The sequence below is a fragment of the Branchiostoma lanceolatum genome, chromosome 1 (assembly GCF_035083965.1).
Source record: "Branchiostoma lanceolatum isolate klBraLanc5 chromosome 1, klBraLanc5.hap2, whole genome shotgun sequence".
NCBI lineage: Eukaryota > Metazoa > Chordata > Leptocardii > Amphioxiformes > Branchiostomatidae > Branchiostoma > Branchiostoma lanceolatum.
Window position 1 is genome coordinate 12,469,123 of NC_089722.1, and position 19,060 is coordinate 12,488,182.

Below are 19,060 nucleotides of genomic sequence, written 5' to 3' on the forward strand. Positions count from 1 at the left end.
AAGGTTATCCAGGCGACCAATGGCAGGTGAGTATTCCCCCCACGCGGGAGACACACCTCTCCTTTGTTTGGGCAGGCCCAGGCGAGCTCTAGGATTGTTCATATTGTCCCAAATTTCGCAGGTTTCTCCTCAAAGTTCGCCACGACGATCGCCCTAACCGTCCGTACAGCCGTCTCTAGGTGCAGAGGAGCGTTCTATCTTCCAACCATGCCGAAAAGAAAGGTGAATTTCGTTTAGATCTAGGTGCAATTGTCATTTATAATTTCCCTCCCCCAACAGTGACATTAAAAAACTAGAGTTCCACGACCTCATATCTTCGCCAAATAATATGAATTGTACCGACAGATGCAAGTACTGAATTCCCGCCATTTACCAATATGGCATTACAAAGCCGTTTTTCTAAACAATAATTAAGTTCAAGTCTTTATTTGCTTAAAGAATATCTATCAATGTTCCCCTCTTTCTCAGTGGCTTGATATGCCACAGGTCTGAAAGTCCTCTCACGGAATGTCAATGACGGTTAGACATCCAGGTAATAAGATACGCAATAAAACTGGATGGATTTTCGAAACGTAGTGAAGTACACATGTAGTATAACTCTATCAAACATTAGACCCTGTTTTGCATAATCAGCATCTTATTGTGTAACTTGGCTTGGCTATGTCAATTATCAGATTCAGCTATTTTGAAATACCCAACATGAATATAAAAAGTCCTGTCATTTACGAGCATAGTGTTATTATCTTTGTATAATCTCAGCAATAATTCAAATGAGGTCAATTGAATAATTGATATTTCGATTATGATTGATATTTACTAGCCTCTCTTTCTCAGTGAAGGATGACACAGTTTTCAAAGGTGATTTGTTTTTATTTGTTTTTTCGGCTGTAGAGAAGTACAGCCAGGGCTACCAAAGGCTAAAGCTATTACAAAGGGTTAGCCCTGGTAACTGAACAATATGCAGACCTTGATATAAGCTTTAACAAAGACTAGAATACGACTAAAATGCATATAAACGGGCACAAACATAGAACTCAGCGCATTTTAAAATATTTCATTAATCATGCAAATTAGGTCCTGTTTGGCATAATTACCATGTTACGTCAATCGTAGGATCCACTTTTAAATCTTCATACCAAACATAACAGATACATTTTAGTCCTGTTTTTGCCTAGCTACTAGTAGTAAGCTAGCTGTTGACCTAGATTCAGGACGCCAGCTGTTGACCTAGATTCTGGACGCCAAGTGTGTACTAACACATACCGCGCACTATGCTGCGGCAGTCCTATATATGCCAATTATTACGTAAAGTAGGTCATGATCTGCATAGTGAGCATATCAGTATGCTGATCATCACCTAAGGAACATATATACCAAATACAAGAATAATCCATCAACCCCTGCTTGAGTTATCCTCCTCAAAAGTTACAAACAAATAGGCCCACTGCAGTTTAAGGCAAGCTGCAAGGGGGCCCAAACTTGCATCACTTATTCTCTGCCCCAAGATCTATCTACCACTCAAAAAATCATAACCTTAGTACCTACAAAAAATTCGACCACAAACTTTCAGCGGATTGATAAACTTTCTTCATTTATTATGCAAATTAGTTCCTGGTTTTCATAATATATATTTGATTATGTAAAATATTACCCAAGCTATTTACATACCAAAAATCATGACGATCCATCAACCCCTTCTGTAGTTATTAGCATCCAAAGGTTTCAACAAAAACGCCAACTGCAGGTCCAAACAAGCCGCTAGGGGGCCCAAACTTGCACCACCTATTCCCTGTTCCAGACCCTATGTATTGGTGAAAAATCATGAACCTGGCACTTTCAGAAAATTCGACCACAAAATTCAAAACTCAGATGCAGTACCTTAATTATCCGCTAGGAGGCCCATTATCGAACTTGACCTTCTTCTTTAACACTCCTACCTACCAACTCAATATCATGCACAGCCGTCAACAGCACCTCGAGTTATGCTGGCGACATACAAATTCACACACATATAAAGCCCGCTGCAGTACCGACGGAACATGCCAGGGAAACCATTTTTGAACTTGACCTCCGTTTCCACAACATCTACACACCTGCAAAAAATCATGAAGATCCATCAACGTTTCCGTCACTTTTTTTGCCTACATACAAACACAAAAAAATGCAAAGTCTACTGCAGTACTGTTGGAAAACGCCAGGTAAACCATTTTTGAACTTGACCTTCCTTTGCACAACCCCTACACACCTGCCAAAAATCATAAAGATTCATTGAAGCTTTCTTGAGTTATGCTCCTGACATACATAAAGACCCACCCAACAGATTTTTCAACCGAAAACATAATCTTCTCCGAGTACAAGTACTCGGCGAAGATAATTATTTATGTCAAAATATTTCTTCGTCTTCCCTTGGTAGAATTTAGTGAAGAGGACCGGGAAAGATTTTATTATTATCTCCATGAAAAAAAGGCTTTTTCATGGAGATACTGTTTTGCTTGCGTTTGGTGTTTGTGTGTATGTATGTGTCACCGGACGCTTAAAGTCACCATAACTGTAGAACCTGTACATGGATTGTAATGATTTTTGGTATGTGGGTGGGTGTTAAGAGGAGGAAGGCCAAGGTCGATTTTGGGCCCCCTGGCATGTGTGACTGGAACTGCAATGGCGTATTTGTTAAAATCTTCAATGTAGAAGAACTGAAGAGTGGATCGACAGATCGTCATGTTCTTTGGTACACAGGTAGGCTAGACCAAGTTGTACACACTTAAGTGCAAACTATGCAGATGAGACCGAATTTGCATAAGTAAGGAGGTAATTCGTTTGCATGGGTGTCGTCGGATGCTTAAAGTCAGCATAACTGTAGAACGTGTAGATGGATTGTAATGATATTTGGTATGTGGGTATGCGCTGGGAGGAGAATGGTCAAGGTCGATTTTGGGCCCCCTGGTTTGTGTCCCTGGAACTGCAATGGCCTATTTGTAAAAATGTTCTAAAGGAGAATAACTGAAGAGAGGAACAACAGATTTTCATGTTATTTGGTACGCAGGTAGGTTGGACAGAGATGTACACACTGAAGTGCAAATCATGCAAAGTTAGTGTGTTTGCGTGTGTGTGCGCGTGTGTGTATGAATGTGTCACCGTGTGTGTATGTATGTGTCACCGGATGCGTAAAATCAGCATAACTATAGAACGTGTAGATGAATTGTAATGATATTTGTTATGTGGGTAGGTGTTGGGAGGAGAAAGGTCAAGGTCGACTTTGGGCCCTCTGGTATGTGTCACTGGAACTGTAATGTCGTATTTGTCAAAATCTTCAAAGGAGAATAACTGAAGAAAGGAGCGACAGATTTTCATGTTATTTACTTGGCAGGTAGCTTAGAGAGGGATGTATACAATGAAGTGCAAATTATGCAAATTGGACTTAATTTGCCTAAGTAATGGGAAAATCTATATTTGCAGTGTTGGCCATTGTGGCACTTCTAACAGCTGTTAGTAGCTATTGATAGCGAAAGTGGGTCACTGTGGAACCTGAGCCCCCGACAGCTGCAGGTGGCCGGGGGTCATACCATTGAGCGATATAGAATGGGGGGAACTGGTTTAATACAAAAAAAAAGTTTCATGGAGATTTTTGGTCCTAAGACTCTTGTTTTCTTTTGTTCTGGTTCTACTGTTTCTTCCAACCAATGACTGGGATTAAATCCACTTCCAAAAGAGAAACTTATTTTTAATTTAGAAATTTTAGGGCCTTAGAAATTTCAAAAATGAATTATGATTTTTTTACTCGTGCATTTCCAAGGATATCTATATACAAGGAGGTTTTACCTCCTTGTTATATATGAATGAATGAAGACCTTTATAATTTTTGGTACACATAGAGTCTATACATGTCACAACAAAAGAATAGCTATATTATGAGTATATCATTTTCAATAATACAAATTTAAACCATACTACTTCCTATAGTATACTTCACTCTAAACCGTAGATGCCCAATCCCCACTAGCCCTTTACTTAACTTGGATTAACAGTGAAAACATATTTCAAATAAAGTAATTCTGGTTGTTTCAACATTGTTTATTTTGTTGCCAACTGACAGCAAAGTTACATACTAGATACATGTATTCAACTTCAACTTTAACTGAACCCCCAGATGACCCCGCTAGGGGCAAAGTAGGGGGGAGGGGGGTCCCGGGCTAAGGCGGGCAAGCCTCCAGCTTGATATCAACTATGATAATAAAGTTATTATAACTATGAGTAAAGCATGACATGACTGGCCATATACATGTGGAACTACCAGTGTCTATGGAACACTTCCACAGAGCCATCTCAGGGCTCGAAATTCATTTTTGGAAATAGGTGCACAGGTGCACCCAACCAAAAAAATTAGGTGCACAGAAAGAAATCTGGCTGCACCACATAAAATAAAGTTGAATGTCAAAACATAATTACAAAGTTGAACATTCTTATAATTATGATCAAGAACTTCAATCTGTAATTATATGGCTAACTTCCAAATTCCAACCAAGTAATACATCAAATAAAGTGCGACAAAGGGTTATATTGCTGTTTCTTATACTTACATTCCTAGAATATTCTGCACACTAGTATACAATAGTACCTCTACCCTATAGCCTACAAAAATATCTAGGTGCACCAGTGCACCCACAGTCAAAAATTAGGTGCACAGCTCCAATTTTGGGTGCACACAGGTGCACATGCACCCACTATTTTGAGCCCTGCATCTAGTTATTATTAGGAAGATGAATACACTAGACAAATTGTAGGTCTTCATACATGTAGTATATGATGTGATAGAAGGTCTAATTCTAGATTCTAAGTTTTATTGAATTCTACCAGTTGTCTATAGATACAGATATCGATAGTTACTATGACAACTGCACAACAATCTTCTAAGATAAAGTAGCATGCCCAAAATGTCGGAGATCCATCGAGAGCGGATACACTTGTGTCACAGGTTCTCCTTCAGGTAAGACAAGACATCTTCCATCATTCCCTTGGCTGTCTCAGACCACTTAAAGTCTGCAAGCTGACTGTGGTAGCCGTTCTTGTAATGTAACAGCTTCACCTTGACCCCGGCTTGCTCCAGACGCTTGGCGTAGAAAATAGCATGATCTCGGAAGACATCGAACTCCATGGCCGAGATGAACGCCGGTGGGAGACCCTTAATGTCCTCTTCTTCGGCAAGGAGAGGGGAAACATGGGGGTTGAGAACCATCTCAAGTTCCTCGTCACCAGCCGCTACGTCTTCCCTTCTTACACGTCTCCCTGGAGGGAGAGGGGGGAGGGTTGGGTCCACTAAGGACGGGTCAAGGAAGTTCAAGTAGTGGGTACCCTCAAGCTTTGCTGGGTTAGAGTTCGCAAGTGCAAGATTTGCCCTTGACCTGTTGCCATACAAATAGAGAGAGGCAAAGTAGGCTAACTCCCACACCGATTGAAGTTCACATGGGCCGTACTTGTAGGCAGATGCGGTGTACATCAGGAGCTGTGTTGCGGGGTACAGAAGGACCTGAAGTTTCAGAGAAGGGTTCTGTTTTTCCTGCGCCAGTTTCAGCGCAACCACTGCAGCGTAGTTTCCCCCGGAGCTAGTACCAGCAACCCCGATACGGGAGGGGTCCACATTGTACCTGTGGCAAACACAATAGTGTGAGGGTTCAAATACAGTAAACATCAAAATTGTAATGGAAATGTATGTTTATAATTATTAAAAAGCAATAGTTGATTGTTTTTGTTAATGTTATACAGGTATGTTTCATTGTGTTTTGTGTACTATTGTTCCCTTCCCCGGGGCTAGCCCTTTAGTCCGTTGCAATATTATATAGCCATTGTCTAGTTGGGCAGACCTGGCTGTGTGTCACTAACAGCGAAACAAGCAAATGTATCTTAAGCCTCTTTCAGCTTACTTGGAACTAAACATGAAAGAGGCATGGTGAAACAATAACATGGAGGAGGACAGTAGAGTGTGGTGTTGCAGAGTTTGGCTATGAATAGGAGGAACTAGCAACAGATCTAGACAAGAAACAATATGGAGAATCCTGGTGTCAGAAAATTACAATTAAATGCGGCAAAGATCATGCTGAAGTCTTGAAGATGAATTAGAGTTGATCTTCAGACGTAAGGACAGCTCACAAGGACAGCTCACCTGTGGGCATGTCTAAGGAAATACTTGGTTGCCGTCATGCAGTCGTTCAGTCCTGCCGGGAACTTGTGCTCCGGTGCAAGGCAGTACCTACAAGGAGATAAACTCGTTACTACAATGTACTGTATTTCCTAGAGGGCCCCAAGGATTAGCTTTCCCACTAAGGTTCATTATTACCACCAAATTTGCTTTTGTTCTAGGAGCTAACAGGGATAATGTCATTTAAGTAAACTATGTATATAACTGCTGTATGACTGCTACCTGTATCAATGTACTGTAGTCATTGAATGGTATAACATAATGTTTGTAAGTACTTACTCGACTGCAATGACCACAATACCCAGTTCTAAAGCAAGGTGTGATATAAGGGGGAATACTCCCGCTGCAAATGGGACAACAGTACAGTAAAGGCAGGCATTAGTATTTGCGGAAACTACAGTGGGATGTAATGACTTGACATACATGTAGAACACAAAAAGTTTGGAAATTTCACTTGAGTTGATTACATCCTTGTTGTTTCTTTATAGATTCCAGTGTGTTATACCGTATCATTATCACATAGCCAGATGGCGTCAACCAATCAGAAGCCTCCATTGCCCATGTGTTGATCGCCATAACACACCGGTTCGCTTTGCTCACTCGATGGTTTTATTCGGTGGTTATAGTACATGACCAGGCGTTACGACACCATATACACCTTGGGGTGGGTCATTAACCCTTAATTGAAAAACCAGTTTATCCTTATTATTTTCTTAACAACAGTACTCTCAATGCTGTAATCATCCATTCATGGATCAAGCATCAAGGCTCATTGTTGCCTGGGTGCCGATATCTCCCTGCAAATGTAGTGTTTAATAGCAGCAGAGAATGGTCAGCATTATTTGGGGTGACGCACCCACGTTTTCAGCCATGGTGCTCGTCTAACAATGGGTAACCATAATTATAATTACAAATGGGGTTCCATTTTAAAGGGCCATAGACAAGCTTTCCTATGATATGAAATACACTGCCCATCATCCAAGGAACAGAAGACGATCATGGGAAATTTGGGCACTTTTTTCGCAGGACTCGCTCACATATGCAGCCCTGGTGCACAAACCATGAATGTACAATCACAGGAAATGGTGTGTCATTGTAAAGGATAATGAATAAGCTTTCAAATGATATTTGTTACACTTACAGTGATATTTGTAAAGTAACAACCGAGATATGATCAACCAAAATCAGGTTTTCAAACTTAAGAAAAAACATCATAAGCTGCTACATTGTTGCATAGAATAGACTGAACCCAGACTGGTGCATAACCTGTAAGGCCTACACAAAACGCCCCGCCATGGTAGAACACTAGTCCTGGGACGGCAGTTTGCTTCTGCACAGACAGCGGTTCTAACACCGTGACCTTGACTCCATCGAAGGTCGTAGGGGTGACCTTCAGGAGTGTCTCTGGAACGGCCATGGTTGGGGGGGACATGTACTTCAGAAATGTCCGTAAAAAGTGGACTACAGTTGTCATACCTAGGAACTCCAGAACTGATCCCTGCACAAACAAGGAAAGATGGATTTTATCTTAGATTTAAATGTGTTTTGATTCAGATTTGATCAACTTAGTGCAAACCTAGTTTCTTGCTGGCTGTGACAAGAAATATAGATGTATAATACAGTATTTAACGGTACAGCATCATCATCATTCTTCCGGAAACTCGGTGAGATGCACTGGTTCAGTATACCATCCTGGTGTGAGTGGATCAAATCCCTTCTTACGCAGCTCGTTCTAACTGTGCAAAACTAGTGTCTTACACCTTGAGGCCATTTATCAGTTATGCGAAACACCCTCCCTAATCCCACCACCCCAACCCCCTAAAAAGGTCAAATTTGTAAGAACAGAATTGATAATAGAAGCAAAAAAAGGTAACTGACAATATCCACTGCCATTCTCTTCATTCCAACCACGACTTTCCGCTTCTGCCTTTCGGAGATGCCTTCAGGTGGGACAGGTGTGTACCGCCAGTACGCCAGAACACCCAGAACACTCATCGACAAGGCAACCTCCACCCACACCATCTTTAAGGAGTTAAGAGTTCACCTCAAGACTTGCTACTGTGCAAAACGTGTCCAACAGTGGAGTCTCTAACCATGTCATGTGAGAGGAGCTTGGCTAGAATGTGATTCTTGCAGTTGGCTTGGGCACATTGAAAGGAATTTGCTGTTTGGTAGTGAAGCTTTTTTTTTACTTTTCAAACAAACAAAAAAGGTTCTCCAAAGGATGCAAACTTCCACTGGCCTAAGGTAGTGGCGGTAGTGGCATTCTCATATCTTATATGTAAACGCTACTGTGCAACTTTCAGATGTTCCTCTCTAGAACCAGCAATATTTAAGTTCTGTTGTAGCTCAAAGCTTGTTCAACTGTAGATTGTGTCACTTGTGTGTAAAAGAGGATTAAGTCAGAGCTCAGTTCCCACAAAGATTAGATGTTGGATAAGTCTCTGTCAAAACAGCAGCTCACACTCTGATCCGGACTGTTTATCCTATAAAACAGTGTACCCACACTACCAGGCTAGGGTTGTCCCTGTAGGTAGTATAGCTCAACTGGTAACAGCTTCACAGTTGAAATTTCCAATTAGCTGGGAAGTTGGTTCAAGTCCTGGGGCCAGGATATCTTGGTTGGGGCTGCATCGTCTTCGGAAGGGATATGAAATGGGGGTCCAGGTGCCTCAAGCATATTAAGGAGGAAGCATGAAGCAACTCCTCCCAGTAAAAATATTAGACTCCAATGCAGACTCAACCCGGCTGTTTTCTTTTTCAAGCTATTGTTTTTATACTATTATATTTTTTTTCTTATTGCTGGCCGGGATAGCCAGCAATAAGAAAAAAATGTAATAGTTTAAAACAATAACTTGAAAAAGAGAAGAAAAAAATAAAATAGTATAAAAACAATAACTTGAAAAAGAGAGAAAAAAAATATAATAGTATAAAAACAATAACTTGAAAAAGAAAACAGCCGGGTTGAGTCTGCATCGGAGGCTATAAAAATATACCCTTCTACTGAAACAGCAAGGAAAATACAAGAAAACTACATGCAAGAGCATACAAGGTGATGGCAACATAAGGAGAAAACAAACGCATATATATACATACATACAAACATACATACATACATATATGTATATATGTATATATATATATATATATATATATATATATGAAGTAAGTGGCGCAATATATATATATATGCGCCACTTACTTCACGTAAAAATAAAAGAAAACTACATATAAGAGCATACAAGGTGATGGCAACATAAGGAGAAAACAAACATTAATACTAAGTCTCGTATTTTGTATCTTCAGGCTGCATCGGATGCGAAGGAATCACCCAAGAAGACCAAAGCAGAAGCTGGAGGGACGTCATCGCAATCTGACTTCTCCTCAAATGCTAAGACTAAGTCTGGGAAGTGAGTATGACTGGTTATAACTGACCCATACGTAGAATGTGCTTCACTTCATTGATCCGAATGATCGGCTGACGAGTCTGCAAGCTCTAGATTTTCAGCATTAATACCCCAGGTGTTCTCTCAATCACTGCGTCCCTGAGCCCTGTCCTATGTGATTTGGTAGAATTTCAGGGGGAAAATATGATTGAGTCGCTGGCAATTTTTGATTCCACAACCTTGTTGCGATTAAATTGAATAAGGGCGAATCTTGCTGACATTGGCTTAACACAAACTCTCACTGCCCAGCAGGGCTCTGTGGAGCCCCTCCCTACAGGGACCTGACTAGTGGAAAGACTTATAAGTAGAAGTGTGATTTCGCCAAATTTTCCTCAAATCTCTTTTTCTGTTTGGTACAAAAAGCTCCTTACAAAAGTCTTTTCACATGATCATGATGTCTACTGTCTTTATTGTCATGTGAAAAGAGTTTCTTCAAGGTCTTTATGATACCGAGAAAAACTGGGGACGGACAAATGTAAAAGCAAATTCGTGAAAAAGAAATTTCTTGAAGATTTTTGGTTACTGGGAATGTCTTGAGTTCAAAGGGTTTTAATTTGACAGTAGGGAGAAAATGGAGTGTTGCTGGTGGTTCGCAGTCGATGTTAGAATGGCTCATAGTATTAAATTTCTTTAGTACTTTGACCAGTGTTTCCGCCAGACCTCGACTGAGAGGCCGTCCACTTGGGGAGGGCCGTACCGCGAAAATTAATTGATCGTCCCGCGAAAATTAATTGACCTTCCCGCGAAAATTAATTGACCGTACCGCGAAAATTAATTGACCAGGAAAAGTAACAGAATGTTGTGATCAGAAAAGACTTTGTTAATTTTTCAAAATCAATTTGTTACGAAGGTCGCTATAATACTGCTTCAATCGTCACAAAATGTGATCTATATTGACCAGAAACGCCTGAAGTGTAAAGGGGGTTTTCCCGCCCTGTGGTCACGTGACATGTTGCCGTCAACCCATCAGAGCACAGGTTTTATGACGTGGACCAATCAGCGCTTAGAATCTTGCATATAAATTAGCTTAAAAACATGGCGGACGGCCCGGGACGGGGGTTTGCGACTCGAGCGAGCGTCATGACTTATGTGAATTCATAGCGAAAAGTACGATTTATCTACGGTACATATGGATAATTCACGGAAAAACATTCAAAGGAATAAATATTGTGTCGAATACGGTCAGAAATGATGGCGAATCGCGGCAAATCACAACGTAGAGGCTGAAATGCACGGGCGAAATTCTTGTTTTGTTTTCGTTTTTCCTTGTTTTCTTCGATTGAGTCTTGAAAAACGGGTTTTTAATGAGATCACCGTATGCCAAAGGCACCGACATCGATTCTTCGCAAGCTTAACAATAGCAACAAACAAAAGAGTGTGAATGTCCAACGATATAGAGCGTCCCCACGCCCGCAGTAACAAAGAAAAACAAAGAAATTATGCCGACTTCTCGTATTTTTTTCCCGATTTCTCGGCATTTAGCTTGTCTTTTTTTTAAAGAGGACGGCCTATGTCTGAGTTCAGGCCGTCCAAAGCGACATAAGGCCGTCATTTGACGGGAAGACGCCCCTCTGGCGGAAACACTGACTTTGACAATAGGACGACCTTCAGTCTCAAGGTCATGTGACATGTTTGATTTCCTTTCTCGGTAGACACTGGAACCTGAAGATCGCCTCGTGGAATGTGGACGGGCTGAGAGGAACGGTCAAGGTACATTGTACAAGTTTTAGAATTTATTATGTTTTCCTTGAATTTCACGGAAGGGAAACATGTTGTTTGGCACAGTTTCTTCTTCTCCGAGCAAATAAGGTCAATGACCTGGAAAATATGACTGTCACCATGGTTACTGGTAAAGGAGCTAACACCCCTTGGTGTTCAATTATATATCAAGTGGCAGGACAGAGTTGGAGGAGCTGGTTGCCATGTATAATGTGTTTGTGTAAGAAGAAACAGCTGCAGTAGTCTTTTTAGGATAGACCATGTGAAGGTGAACATTATGTATTTGCTTGCAAATGTTACCATTGTATCAGAGGGTCGTTGGCAAATTTTAGAATCTTACATTATGTGTTTTACAGCTAAAAGTTGATCTTTCCATGGAACGATTCTCTTATGAAAGTTGTTCTAGCAGCTTTGATATACAGTCAAACCTGCCTAAGACGACCACTCAGGGGACCGATAAAATCTGGTCTATCTGTACAGGTGGTCAGTCACTATAGACAGGATTCTTAATGCTTGTGTCAATAGCAAAAACAATTGAAGAGACCACCAAAAATGTAGAGGTGACTATTGGTACTGGTTTAAACAGCCTAGTCGCAAAGCTCAAAGGAAATGAAAATGTACATCTTACAAAACTCAAAGATACACTTCTTAAGTTGTGGTTTACATCTTAGATGTTTCCTTTAGTTTGTTTGTTTCTTCTCCCAGAAAAACGGCCACGCCTACATCCCCCAGGAGGACCCTGACATCATCTGTCTCCAGGAGACCAAGTGTACCGAGAAGGACGTGCCCAAGGAGTTCACGGGCGTGGTTGAGGGTTACCTCGGTTACTGGTACTCGCCCACCGAAAAGAAGGGATACGCGGGGACCGCCCTGCTGTCCAAAACCAAGCCGATCAAAGTCAACTACGGGATTGGTAAGGCATTGTGGGAACATTGTACACTCAATTTTGTAAAATGTGTGAAACTTCAAAAATATGATCCGTTCTAAGCTTTAAGCTTGCATGTTGGTAGAAATCATAATGAAAGCATATTTTGAGTGTGATTTTAAAATCACGAAAGAAATTGGATTTACCTAAATTTTTGATTGTTTGGCATCACTTTTTGTCAAGGAATAAATCAATCTACTGCTTATTTGACATCTTTTATGAATTCTAAGCCTTATCTGTTAACCTTTAGCACACTGAAGTAGCCGTTTGGCTCTCATTCTCTATTGGTTACAGAGGTAGGCAGCAGGGAGAAGGTTAACCTTTAGTACACTGAAGTATCGTTGAATAAATTCATCAGTCACGTTTACTTGACAGTGACGATCTTCTTGCCTCCCCCGCCTCCTTGCGGAGCAGGGGTAGGTAGGACTTGGGCAGCTCCCAACCTCCGGTACGGTTCATCCCAGCGCGTTCCAAGTCCTACCTACCCCTGCTCCGCAAGGAGGCGGGGGAGGCAAGAAGATCGTCACAAGTCTCGGCCTAGTCTCGTGTTCTCGCGAGACTAGGCCACTCCGTGAACAAGACGGACAGGAGTCGTCGAAAATTTGGAGGTGCGTATTTTCGCTACCATTTTCTAGTCACTGTTCGAAGAATGTTCTCGTAACTACACTGAAGTAGCCATTCTCTATTGGTTACAGAGGTAGGCAGCAGGGAGAAGGTTAACTTTTTCCTGACTGTACAGTACAGTAAAGGGTCACGCCTTTCCTGTACCTTTATTTTATTCGTACGGTTCATATTGAACTTCATGAACAAACATCTTGTCCCCCACCCGACACCATGGCCAGGTGTAGAGGAGCATGATGATGAGGGTCGGGTCATCACAGCAGAGTTCGATGACTTCTACATGGTTACAGCATGTGAGTATGTGTACTGTGGTTAGCTTGGGATCCAGACCTACTGTAGCTGCCATGATTCTTTCATCCTTTCCAAGATTTGCATGGAGGAAGAAAGTGAATTGGCATCTATGACAGGTGTAGATACCAGGCTATACTGTTGTATCGTATTGCATAATCAAGGTTAAACCTAGTATTCTAAGATTGTGTAACAGAGTGGTTCAAGTGCCACTTATTGACCAGTCTAGCTGGTCCGGACCTTTTAGCCTTGTGGTAAGTGCGTTGGGTTTGATGCCCGGGAGCCTGGAGACTGTACTACTCACCCCAGTTCAATTGTATTTAGTACTACAGACTAGTATGAGTGTGTTGATTCCTAGATCCTGGCCTGGTGGTAGAAGAGTACTCCCCCAGTGTCTTGCAGCTGACAGCATACTTAATATATGACTAAGTTACATAGACTGGAGGGGGTGCTATCAGCTATCTTACTTCCTGTAACATATAAGCATGTATGATAAAGTGTGAGGGGGCTTAGTGGGTAAGGGAAAGAACGTCACAAGGAATGAAGATATTACCTGCATACCTGCATCAAGAAAAAGAAGCTTTTTAGAATATGAATATGAACAGATTGGAGAAAAGGAAAATAGCAGAAAACTGATGATGTCTTTGTTTTTGCAGATGTTCCCAATGCTGGTAGAAAGCTTGTTAGGTGAGTGTCCTGTCTTCTACCTTTGTGAACTGACTACTTCAAGTTACGGAAAACCTTGCTGTTTTTTTTGTGTACTTTAAGTTGATATATATGCCTTTGTAGTTTGGTATGGCTTTGTTGAAAAATCTTTTACCTGTTTGTCTTATGAATTTGACACTAGGACATTATAGACTGGGAACTTCTTTCAACTGGCTCCTGTTGTGATCCAAACTTGTCTTTATCCTAGGCTCTGTCTGCATTCCAGGCTAGCTTGCTGGCAGAAGTAGAATGAGGCACTGCGTGACTGTATGATCCTAACCTGTCTGTGTTTCAGGCTAAGCCTGTGCGATGATGTGATCCTAACCTGTCTGTATTCCAGGCTAGACTACCGGCAGACGTGGGACGAGGCGTTTACAGCCTACCTTGAGAAGCTGGACAAGAAGAAGCCGGTTGTTCTCTGTGGGGACCTCAATGTGGCGCACAACGAAATCGGTGGGTACAGCAGATGACCATCAGGCAAACAACCTTGAGCTAGATTTCCTCGATCCAGACAACCTTGTAGTGGGCTAGAGTTAGTGGTCAGCAGGGTCATTCTCTTAAGCCAGCGTTACGTTTTTTATGACCTTCGGCCAAATTTGTTGATTGCCATAAAGTTGCCACAGGTGTTAGGAATAGGGAAAGTCATGAAAAATCTCTTAATCTGGATATTCTCAATGCTTAGTTGTTTACATCTGCAACCTCAAAACTTTTTCTGCAAGTTGCAAGTGCGTGACTTGAGCCTACTGCATGTAAAGTAAAATAGTTAACAGATAAATGATACACCAACTTTTGTAATCTAAACTGATTTCAGACTTGAAGAATCCAAAGAGCAACAAGAACAAGACGCCAGGCTTCACCGACCAGGAGCGGGAGGGTTTCACCACACTGTTGGACCAGGGGTTTAAGGACAGCTACAGGTGGGGGTTCTGCATCAGGGTGCTTTAGGAATCAGTTTGTTACCTTTGCCTAAGAAGATTATGTTTTAGGTGCTGTTTGGTTCTATGTTTGTCTCTCTCGTGTGTGTGCGTGCGTGTGCGCGTGTGTGAGTGAATGTGTGACAACTCAACTTGAGAAGCTGTGGATGGATCCTCATGATATTTGGTGGGTAGTGGTCAGGAAAACAAAGGTCAAGTTTGATAATGAATGGGCCTCCTAGCAGCTTTTCTATGGTACTACAGCAGAATTTCTATGTTCTTATTCATTCCTTCCTTCATCCATTCACTTATTCATTCCTTCTTTTATTCATTCACTTATTCATTGATTCCTTCATTCATTCACTTATTCATTCCTTCATTCATTCATTTACAGGGAGCTGTACCCTGAGGAGACGGACTGTTACACTTTCTGGTCCTACATGGGGGGAGCCAGGGCCAAGAACGTCGGCTGGTGAGTCTGAAGTAACCCTCTTCCTGCTGAGGTAGCTTTTGCAACAACAGATTTGACACATTAACCAGATGCTTTGAGTAGCTGTTTTGTTGTACAGTTTTGTACTGGTTTTGGGGTTAGACTGCAGAGAGAAAGTAAATATTCTTAGACCAAATATTTCTATGACTATTTGAATGTACAGTTTGGAAGAAATAAAAATGCCACAGTAAAGAGATGATTATGCTTAACTTAATTGTACACCCTGTAACGAGTGAAAGTTAATCAACAGTGCTTTTTAGATCTGGAAAATGACTTTACAAATTCAGATTGTTTGGTGTCATAAGGAATTTTAACATCAATATCAGGATATTACATCCCTGGCTCAAAGATCTGTATGTTGAGATGCCTGCAAATTCACCTCATATACATTAACTGTCTTTACTGGTTAGATTTGCAGTTAATGAAAATACCTGTGCCCCCCTCCCCAGGAGACTGGACTACTTTGTGCTCTCGGAGCGGCTGATGCCCCACCTGTGTGACAACGTTATCAGGTCAGAGGTCATGGGCAGCGACCACTGCCCCATCACCCTGCTGCTGGCCATGGAGAAATAACGACCTTAGGGTTAGAGCACACGACCTTGAGAATGTCACAAGAACGTGACAGATCTACAGTCAAGGTTGCAGGAAGGTCGTAGTTTCCATCTGACTAACGGTCAAGTATGGAAAAGTCAGAAAGGGTACATCCAAGACAAGGAGGTTGAAAGGTCAAAAAAAGTTACATGTGACAGAGGTTAAGATTGTAGGAAAAGTTCTGTAGAGATAGAAGGTTAACAAATGTTTGTAGCTGTCAAACGGTGTTCAGGTAAAGATACTCTAGAAGGTACAGCCATTTGTGTAATGTGTTTCCCTAGTAGCAAGTTTAAAATTTTTTCTTCAACCGAATATCTAACATTGCAGCTGACAGGTCATGCTTATAGAAATAGGAGATACAGCAATGTTTGTACTCTTCCCAACCATTTCTAGTGTAGTTATTGCAAACCTGGATTCACCCTGCAAGTGGTGGATGGATACAATATGTGCCATGCTGTACATGTTTGGTATACATTCTCTGTATCAAACACTATGTATTAGCTTGAAAGTTCATCTGTGTTGACCTCCTTTCCACCAATTAGAAACCGTAGGGCAACCAAAGTTGGATTTGCATGACCCTTGATTTTATAATTGGAATATGGTGGAAGACATAAGAATATGATTGAAAGACAACAAGACACACAAAATGTTGAAAAAGTTTGTTCTTTACCTATGAAATTCATTGAGTGACCTGTCAAATCTTTGGTCTCTCAGCGGTCACTGAGCAGTCACAGCCTCTAGTGGAAATGGGGGGTTAGGAACACTAGAAAAGTTAAGCTCTTTCCATTAACCTAGGTAAATGGCAATACTCCTTACAGGATTTCCAAAGATGTGTCATTAAATGTCGATGAAGGTTAGACATCCAGGTAATAAAATATACCAAATAGTAGTTACTGAAGCAACTAGATAAAGTATTAGCCTATCAATTCATAGTTTTGGGTTTAAAGCCTGCTGTTCGACAGATGTTGCTCAGTGTCACTGAAGAAAGGTAGCGGACGCTACCTGAAACTTTTGACCGTTTCCAAATTTTATCCAGTTGCTGTAACTTCTATTTGGCAACGTGGCTATATCTTAGAGCTGAAATAATGTTTGCTTTAGTGAGTACCTGTCTACAAAACTTAGTGTTACGCACATCAGACCACACTTTACCTCCTTGAGTCTTGGAGAGAAAATATTTGAAACACGAAAAACAGTTCAAGTTGAAGAGGTTCACACAGAGTGACCAGTTTGCTACTTTTGCACCTTATTGTGACTCAAGTTTCTTTAGTACTGAGTTGTGTTTGGAGATGATAACAAAGTTTTCCAGTGTAGTAAACTGAAGATGGTGAAAACCTTCGTATTGTTAGGGTACTGTTCTAAACCTCTAGTCTCCAGTACAGTAAACCCCTAGTGATCTCAGAATTGAATGTAGTGACCAAGGGTGACCTTGGGGCAGTTTTTTACCCTACATGTATTTTGGCCATTCTCACTATTTTCAGTCATGTTTACAAAGGTACATGTACTTTAAAGGTGCAATTGAAAGTTGATGCAGTAGTTTTACATGTAACGTTACTTAAGAAGAGGGACAAGAAGTTGTTTTAGTTGTAACAGTTCAAACTGACATTGAGAAGTATACTAACATTCTGAATAAAGCATTCAAAAAATACAGCTGTTTAGTGGTCGAGAATTTATGTGTTGGTTTGCGCTTGCTGTATGTGTGTGTGTGTGTGTATGTGAGTGAGTGTGTTTGTGTATGTATGAGTGTGCATGCACATGTAACAGTTATGTGGGAGACAAGTAGAATACAAAATGTAGGTAGGAAAGACCAAAAATATTTTTGAAAGGCCATGTGGGCAGTAACGTCTGATTTCTGGCAGTAGCATTTATGACAGAATGAGATTCTGTAGATGTGTTTTATTACCTTCTTTTCTTGTTTACGTCTAAAGTGTCAAATAAAGAATATTTTTCTTTGAACTGTTTCTTTGTTTTTGCTTATATGTCTTTTTGTATCCTCACGTCAGCTTCTGGGCCTCCGGAGTTTGCCTACGATCAAATTGATTGATAGATGTCCTGACCGCAGTCTTCATAGTTTCTCAAGAAGTCAATTATTACATTCAGATTAATTACAATCACATGTGTTACAGGTGTTCATGAACATAATTTACCCAAATGGCCTTTTTGGTACCCAAACCACGAATGAAAGATACTTGCTCTTAAGGTAGTGTAAAGATTTGCGGGGGTGTAGGTGGGGCTGGGGAAACCAAACATGGGTTTGCAATAACAAATTAGAATTTCAGTCAATATCAAACCTTGCATTGGGGGGGAGGGCAAGAAGAGTCTGGGAAATTGTGGGAAAATGAACTTATAACGACGAAATTTTACAATATTTGTGTTTTTCCAGTGTAATTCTGACATAATGCGACATCGTGTTACGTGACGTCTTGCGACACAGCCTGGCGTGGCCAGACCGGCCTTAAGGGGCACCACGTAGGGCCCTAGTTTTTTGAGACACTAAATTCCCAGACAGAGAACTAGTGATCTCCTAAGCCATAGGACAGCTCAGCTCAGCCGTCCAAGACTCGCACATGCCAGCCCACTGGGTTGGCATCTTCTCCCACAACAGGGAGGCTGCCGTTCCATGAAACGACATAACTCGAAATTATCTTGCCTGAAGCCCAGAGTAGCTCTGTAGAATTTTCATTTGTGGTCCAACAACTGAAACGTTTGAAAAGGTACCTTTGATTCCTCCCGATATAACGTTACGGGTTGATTTATATATATTTGGACATCTTTGAAATGAACAATACATATATTGTTTTTACGTATATAACAATCATGCCGATATATCACTTAATCAAGAGAAGACATAGCCATTAGGGTAAATTATGATAATACACCATAATGGTATGTTGGTTTTGGGTGAACTCAACTCAATTTGAGTTGGTTCTGACGGGTTACACAGGGCCATACTTCAAGCTTTTAAGTCACGGCCCAGTCTTCCATACATGACGCAAAAGAAATCCATATTTGAAGGTACCATCTACAGGAAAATTTCAAACTGTTTTTCTTTTATCCTGAAGGCGCGAATCTTCCCTTCATCAATAGCAATGCTGACTTTTTTCTACTTGTCTGCTTAGTTTTCATTCATATGGTAATGTATACCTGACGATGAAAAGTCCACTACTGCAA

At 41.1% G+C, this 19,060-nt stretch overlaps 2 protein-coding genes across 2 annotated transcripts; one reads left to right on the forward strand and one right to left on the reverse strand.

Moving 5' to 3' along the window:
- Positions 1-33: 33 nt before the first annotated feature.
- LOC136435199 (DNA repair nuclease APEX1-like) lies at positions 34-15,988 on the forward strand. Its single transcript, XM_066428486.1, has 10 exons — positions 34-222; positions 9,500-9,603; positions 11,292-11,349; positions 12,064-12,271; positions 13,126-13,197; positions 13,849-13,879; positions 14,238-14,350; positions 14,709-14,814; positions 15,206-15,283; positions 15,751-15,988. The coding sequence occupies exons 1-10, from the start codon at positions 208-210 to the stop codon at positions 15,872-15,874; spliced, it is 909 nt and encodes a 302-aa protein (XP_066284583.1). The 5' UTR covers positions 34-207; the 3' UTR covers positions 15,875-15,988.
- LOC136435196 (neutral cholesterol ester hydrolase 1-like) lies at positions 4,858-6,704 on the reverse strand. Its single transcript, XM_066428471.1, has 3 exons — positions 6,473-6,704; positions 6,158-6,244; positions 4,858-5,642 (listed from the first exon to the last, which is right to left on the reverse strand). The coding sequence occupies exons 1-3, from the start codon at positions 6,616-6,618 to the stop codon at positions 4,967-4,969; spliced, it is 909 nt and encodes a 302-aa protein (XP_066284568.1). The 5' UTR covers positions 6,619-6,704; the 3' UTR covers positions 4,858-4,966.
- Positions 15,989-19,060: the final 3,072 nt, after the last annotated feature.

Coding starts and splice junctions, on each gene's coding strand:
- LOC136435199 (XM_066428486.1), top strand. Junction 13,880..14,237: donor GCTGGTAGAAAGCTTGTTAG/GTGAGTGTCCTG, acceptor TCTGTATTCCAG/GCTAGACTACCGGCAGACGT. Junction 14,351..14,708: donor TGTGGCGCACAACGAAATCG/GTGGGTACAGCA, acceptor AACTGATTTCAG/ACTTGAAGAATCCAAAGAGC.
- LOC136435196 (XM_066428471.1), bottom strand. CDS start 6,618: ATGTATGTCAAGTCATTACATCCCACTGTAGTTTCCGCAAATACTAAT. Junction 6,245..6,472: donor ATTGTGGTCATTGCAGTCGA/GTAAGTACTTAC, acceptor ATCTCCTTGTAG/GTACTGCCTTGCACCGGAGC. Junction 5,643..6,157: donor TTCCTTAGACATGCCCACAG/GTGAGCTGTCCT, acceptor TGTTTGCCACAG/GTACAATGTGGACCCCTCCC.